Source organism: Octodon degus, unplaced genomic scaffold (genome assembly GCF_000260255.1).
Source record: "Octodon degus isolate 3935 unplaced genomic scaffold, OctDeg1.0 scaffold00064, whole genome shotgun sequence".
NCBI classification, from domain to species: Eukaryota; Metazoa; Chordata; class Mammalia; order Rodentia; family Octodontidae; genus Octodon; species Octodon degus.
This window is the reverse complement of record NW_004524640.1, coordinates 9,711,510-9,718,285: the sequence shown is the minus strand read 5'-3', so window position 1 is coordinate 9,718,285 and position 6,776 is coordinate 9,711,510. Positions and strand designations below refer to the sequence as shown.

Genomic DNA, 6,776 nt, shown 5'->3' with positions numbered 1-6,776 from the left:
GTCCAAAAGATGCAATTTTTGGCAGAACCGGAGATTGAACTCAGGTCCTTGTACTTGCCAAGGAAGCATTTATTCCACTGAGCCATCTCCCTGGTCAGATGCAATTCTTAAAAGAAAAAACTTTTTTTTTTTTTGCAGAACCGGGGATTGAACTCAGGCCCTTGCACTTGCCAGGCAAGTGCTTATTCTATTGAGCCATATCCCCAGCCCCAAAAAATTTTTGTGCCTGGGAAATAGCTCAGTGCAATAAGTGCTTGCCTGGCAAGTGCAAGGTCCTGAGTTTGATCCCTGGTACCGCAAAAAAAAAAGAAAGAAAGAAAGAAAAAACTTTTTTCCCGGCCTAGGAGCAGCTCTCTTCTGCAGCAGGTGGCATGGCCCCAACATGGAGGATGAGCCTGTCATCCTCATTTGCTACTCACAGCTGGGACACCTCAGACCCAGGGCTGGGGTCCCCTAGCACCACCACTGGAAGGACAGTGTTGTCCTGGAGACCTAGGGAGGGCTAGGTGCTCCTGCACTGAACCAGAAAGCTCTCTAGATACACAGATTCCTGGATGCACATATTAAAAGGGTCCTCGTGCAGAAGGTCTGGGTGGGGCCCTGACCTAGGGAGTAAGCCCATAAAATGCTGAGCCGTACCCTAGAACTCCTCTTTCTCATATTTTGAGATAGGGTCCTAGTAAGTGGCCCAGGCTGACCTTGAACTTAAGACACTCCTGTTTTGGCCTTTCCAATAGAAATTACAGGTATGTGCCACCAAGCCCAGACGGGTTCACTATGTTTACCGAACCTCCCAGAAAGGCAGCTTTCTGTGCAGTTGAAATGGAGACCCCTAGACCATTGGACCTTATCCCTCCCCCCAACACCATGCCAATGTGTACTAAGTCTGGGGGCTAAGCCTCACAGGAGGCTGCTGTGAGACTCTCAGAGGCTGGCCCAGACCTCATCCTGGGCCACCTGCTCACAACTCCCTGGGGCTCTAAACAGAGCTTTATGGAACCCCAAGAACCTTAGTCTTGGCCTCAGTCTGGCACCATCACCTTGCATTGGGGGGCAGGTGACAGGCACCCTGTCTCCCCTCCTCACCGTCAGGGCCTGGATCGCCTCCCACTCCTGCGGGGACTGGATCTTGTGTGCCAGCAGCCGGGTAGCAAGCGGAGGCCTACGTGAGAGGAACAGCAGTGCCAGGATTGCGACAGCGCCCCAGAACTCCACGAGCAGGCCACTGGCTGAGCCTGAGGGGACCTCAGCCCTCTGCAGTATCTGCAGGGCACAGACCAAGGCCCAGCCTGCTCTTTGGGTCAGATGGGGATCTGGGATGGTGGTGGGGCAGCCACGTAGGGACCCTTAAAAGGTGTGAGTGTGGCCCCTTGGCTGGCTTTAAGAACCACACATTGTCTCTGGCTCACTGTAGAAACAAGTACAGCGTGGGACCACGGCCTTCAGGGGCGCAGGCCAGGAGCAAACCATGACAACAGGCAGTAACAGCGGGGCTGACACAGCACCCTGGGAGCCTGCACAGCAATGCTCTACGGGGGAAATCAGAGCTGCTCCAGAGCAGGGCCCAGGCCGTAAGAGCACTGGCCAGGGACAGTGACGGCTAGCACCTCTAGGGAGTAACTGGGCACCGAAGGCTTGTGGGGTGCTTGACATGCCCTTTCTTGCCCAAACTGCATGAATGGGGGAACCTTTGGCACCTCCATGGAAGCAACACCAGCACTGCCCTGAATAGCACCGCAGAGAAGCCCAGGCTCAGAGCTGTCAGTTACTCGCCCGAGGTACTCAGCTGAGAGAGGAGACAGGCTTTTCCCAAGTACCTGAAACCCCCAGCACAAGTGGGTCACCAGCACCAGTGACAGGGTAGAGCGGAGGTACCCAGAGCTGTGGTCCCCTCCTGGGAGCCTGCTGAGTATGCACTCCCAGGCCTCAGCCCAAGAGTCAAAGAGTGAGGTGGCCCAGAGTGCACCCTGGACGAGAGTCCCATCATACCCCACCCCTGGCTCTTCCTAGAGCAACAGGGCTGGTAGGCGAGCATGAAGCCCTCCTGGCAAGCTCCCCACAAACCAATGGCTGGGGGGCAACCTGAGCTGGCCTCGACAAGCTCAGACCTGCCGCTGCCTGCTGTGAGGTCCTGGTAAACCGCCAAGTCCCTCCACCTTGGTTCCTCAAGGGCCCCTCCGAGGCTGTCACAGAGGCAGCCCTTATACAAAGGGCCTGCTCCTGTGGCCAGCTGTGAATGCACTCAGAAGGGAAGCTGGTCTCACAGCCAGGTCCGTCTGGGGCCTGGAGTGCATGTGACAGTGCACAGTGAACTCTGCTGAGTGGGGCAGTGTATGGGGGGGGCACCTACCCCTCGAAGTCCTCGTTGAGCTGCTCACAGAAGCCGTTGATGCTGGCCCAGTTCAGCTCCTTGTTCAGGGGGTTTGTGGCTCTGTCTGCAGGAGGAGGGGGGTGAGTGTGGCCCAGGCAGCCCCAGCCCTGAGTGCAGACGTCCCTATGGGGACAGATGAGCACATAGCCAGTGGCTCCTCATCAGCTTCCTCTGCTTCTAGAGGCTGTGCCCAGGGCCTGCTTTCCACCTTGCTGCCTCCCTGTGGAGGGGACCCTTCCACAGTGACTTTACCTTCTAATTCTGCTCACAAAAACAGTGGCCCCACTATTCTCATAGAACCTGTGCTCACAACAGATCTGGAAGTGTGGTGGGATGGGGGTGCCACAGGCCTGCCCGCAAGGAGTAAGCAGCCAGCCAGGTCCCAGGGAGGCTAGGTCCTTTGTAGAGTGTGAGAGGGAGGCAAGAAGCTGTGGGGCTTGAGTTAGCTTGTAGCCAGGGAAGCAGCACTCAAGCAGCGGCTCAAGGGAGCTTCCAGGAAGGGAGGGCTGGCTCTGGCCAGCTCACAGGCTGTGAAGGACACATGGATCCCTGAGCTTAAGGCAGGGCATGAAGGGTCCCGGAAGGAAGTATGGGTTTTGCCTCCACACTGGGGTCAGAAAGTTGCACTTTCCCAGGAAAGGCTTGGATTGCCTCTCCCAGGCAGTGCTCCCGAGCCTCCACTCCTACCCAAGTGGGTAGTACGGGGTCAGTTCTCTCCATCTCCTAGGCTGTCCCTCACTGTAGCCCAGTCGCTTGTGCTCACACCTGCCTTCCTTCCTTGGGTGAATGAGTGAATGGAAAGTCAGCTGCACTAGGCATAGGAGGGGTATGCAGATATGATTCAGGAAAAGAGTAGTGGTCAGGACTGGGCAAGGAGTAAGGAGCCAGCCAGGGCCCAAGGAGGCTAGGTCCAAGGATGGGGATGGCAAATAAGACCTTGTTACCCCAATGTGGTTAGACAGCAATCTTAGAAGGCTGGAGTGAAATATGAACCAACTTGAAGTGACAGAACTCTTGGGGCATGGTCAGGCTGTGGGGGAGCCAGAGCAGGGCCTTCACTTCCCTGCGGCCTGTCTCCCCACTTCCCCAACTCCAGTGCTGGTCAAGCACTCAGCTGGCGAGTGGTGAGAACACAGCTCAGGAGAAGGGCCAGGAGGGGATGGGGAATCAGCATGGGTCACCTGCCTAATCACTAGGGGCTCGTGGTGTGACCCTGTAACCCCAGTGTCTGACAACCATGCACTCTACTCATGTTTCGTCAATAAATGTTCTGGGTGGGAGCTATGGCAGCCAACAAGACAAAGTTCTGCTTTTCTAAAGCTCAGGCCCAGGAAGAGAATCACTCAATGCTCAGGGTAACAGGTAAATGCAGAACACTGCAGAGCCATGAGGGGTAGAGATGACTGCAGGCCTGACAAGGTGGTGTGGCCGGCTGCCCCAGGGACCCTCTAGGTGTGGCTGGTTGGGGATGGGAATGAGATGTTTTCTGAGTATAAGCTTGGTTCTGGGATGCCCACAGAACCCTCCAGTCCTTCTGAGGAACATAAGGACTGAACAGAAGGGCAGCGCTGTGGACCCCGGGGGTCACAGGAGTATACTCTCCTCTGGCAGAAGAAGGCACCCAGCTCCCAGGCCCCCACTCTCCCAACACAGGCCAAAGGCTAGGCACACCAGCCTGAGTGAAAGAGAAAATGAAAGGGACACTACTTGCTTGATATCCAGTTGCGGGGACCCTAAAATAGGAAGTTCCTTCAGTGTCAAAGACATGTGACCGTGTGTGAGGACAGGGAAGCTGAGTCTGGAGTCAGCTCTTGAGTCACAAATTGGCAGACAGGAAGCACTGGCCCTCAGCAAACACCAGCTTTCTCACCAGCAACTGGCCTCTGTCCCGAGCATCTAAGTCTGAGGAGCTGACCCACCTCCCTGGCCCCTGGATCTCCAGTCCTCTCTACTCAACGTGGTGAGAACCTTCTAGGATGGCAGCAGGGGACAGTGCTAGGAGGACAGAAGTGTTTCACAAGAGTGTGCAACTCCACCCTGTCTTTCCACAGGGGTGACAGTGTCATCATTTACCCCACCAGAAACTCTGTAGTTTCAGATCTTCATTAAAGAAAAACTCAGTTTTGGTAAGACACAAAGGGAAATAAAAAGAAAAAAACCAGGGCATGAACTTGTTAGGCTTAAATATCTCCAACTCTTGCCACTTCTAGTCTTTGGCTCTCAGGAAATCCCTAGTAGTTAAACCTTAAACTGTTCTGTGCTGCGGATGAAATCCAGGGCCACAGGGTGCTGGGCAAGGCTCCACCATGGAGCTAGACCCAGCCCTTACCCAGTGCTGTTTTGCATTATGAAGAGCTACAGCTCACCTGAAACATAGCTAGGGCCCTGCCTATCAACCCAAGTTGCCACTGAGACCTGGACACTTGTGGCCTGAACAGCAGTCAAAGGGCCCGGGCTGTCTCCTTCCATCCCCTCCCCCACACCACTGGTTGAGGACTATGAAACATCCCTTGGGACTGCGTGGTTGAGGCCACTTCAGGGGTCAACTCTGCTCAAGACTTGCGCTGACCTGGAGCCGTACTACACAGCTCCTGGCGGTTTCAGACCCAAGAGGCTGCGGGGGTTACCAGAGGCTTCTCTGGAGACCTGGCACGGGCAATGGTCAGACAGGTGGAAAAGCCTCAGGAGCGAACTGGGGAGAAGCAAATTACAGCTTTTCAGGGGTAGAGTCCAGAGATGTGAGGGATCCTCCGCACTGTAAGGGACACAGATGTGAGGGGCAGAAAGCTGCAGTGGAGAGTCTGGGGGCACCGGACCTTGTTGGGAAAGAAGCTGTTTCTGAGGAGAGGCAGGAAGAGCTGCAGAGGCCTGTGAGCAAGAGCTGGAAAAGCAATCTTGGGATGGAGGTGCAGGAAATAAGGGTCAGGCTGGCAGTAGTGACAGTGAACTTGGGCTTACTTATGTACACTGAGAGGAGACCCTGCCAAGCCTGTAGAATCTGGGGGTTTGTCACGACGTGGCCAGAGCTTGGGGGACAGCTCTGGGATCAGGTGGGGCAGGGAGTCCTCCCCTTCCTGGACAGGGAAGCACAGCTGACAACACTGCAGGCTCAAGAATTGGACAGGAGGGAATTACGCCGTGCCGGGCCTAAGGGGGAAAGAAGGGGGCTCGAAGAGAGAGGGGTCCGGCCCTGCCGGGGATGAGACGCAGTCCTGGGACCCTTCGCTGGCTCCTTCCCGAAGCCAGGAGAGACTTGGGAGGCCGCTCTTCCGTAGAGCAGCCAGGGCCTGAGGGGACTGGGGCTGCGAGCCGGGTCCTGGAGGTTCTGGGTACAGCTCACTCCCTGCCCCGGGTCACCGACCCGTGGGTCGCATGTCTGACAAGGTCTGGTCCACGCCAGGGTCCGAGGAGTGGATTTGGGGCACCGCCCCTCCCGAGCCGGGGGCGGGGCGTGAGGAGGGGGCGCCGCGTACCCCGCCCCCGCCGAGAAGGGGCCCGCCTCGCACCCCCGGTTCCGGTTCCGGTCCGGCCCGCGCCCCTCCCGGACACTCACTGATTCGCGCCTCCAAAGTCTCCGGCTCCATCGCGGGCTCCATCCACCACGGGCCCCCAGCCTCGGCACCGCCCCCCGCGCCCCGCAGATCTCGCGGGACTTCCTAGGCACCACCCTCCCCGATTAAAGCGCCAGCGTCCTCCCCGACGCCCGGGAGCGGCGCGCTGGACGGCTCGACACCATAGAGGTGAGGGCGCGCTCGCCCAGAGCGTCACCCGCCCGCCAGACCCCTTCCCTGGCGGCGGCTACGTCGCGGCTGGCATCGGCCGCCTGCTTTGCCGTTCGCGGCGCTCAGGCCGAAGGGGAGGCGGAGAGACTGGGGGCTGAAGACAGCACCATGGAAACCCCACGGGACGCTCTAACTTGTCCTGCGTCACGGAGCTGCCCGTGACCGCTTCCGGAAGAACGCTCTGGGGGCCATGTTTCTGAGGGGCTCTGAGGTCACTTCCGGAGCCCTGAGCGGTGCTTCCGGTCGGGAGCAAAGGTGGGAGGGTCACTTAAAGGGCAATGACATACATTGGCGTCTGTGGAAAAGACGAGGGTGAATGAGTAAATGTCTGGTGCTGGCAGTCTCCCAGGCCTTGTTCTAAGCACTTTTTATACATCGTCACACCTCACTACAACCCCGTGAGTCAGAAGTCACAGTGTCAGAGCCTTACCCCTATCCATTGCATTATGCTCCCTACCACGTTCATCCTGCAAACGTTTAATGAGTTCATCGCTTCTGTTTTGCTCCATGGTAGGCCCGGGAGGAAAAGGACGAGGCCAGATAATTTGTTGCACGAAGGGATAGGGGAACCCACAAGGTAGGGCAAATACAGGAGGAGCCTTCTCTCCAGAATGGGATGTTGG

At 57.2% G+C, this 6,776-nt stretch overlaps 1 protein-coding gene across 2 annotated transcripts in view; it reads right to left on the bottom strand.

The window, feature by feature from the left end:
• The window catches only part of Gga1 (golgi associated, gamma adaptin ear containing, ARF binding protein 1), a 20,105-nt gene extending 13,736 nt beyond the window's left edge, over positions 1-6,369 (bottom strand). The window contains exons 1-3 of one of the 2 annotated variants that reach the window (XM_004634592.2): positions 5,925-6,369; positions 2,351-2,435; positions 1,087-1,162 (exon numbers count right to left, since the gene is read on the bottom strand). In XM_004634592.2, the coding sequence (XP_004634649.1) occupies positions 1,087-1,162; positions 2,351-2,435; positions 5,925-5,967 (204 nt within the window). In that variant the 5' untranslated portion in view covers positions 5,968-6,369. Of the gene's footprint in view, positions 1-1,086; positions 1,163-2,350; positions 2,436-5,329; positions 5,389-5,924 lie in introns of those variants that run through there. The other variant, XM_023718980.1, reaches the window with a different exon arrangement.
• Between the last annotated feature and the right edge of the window lie 407 nt (positions 6,370-6,776).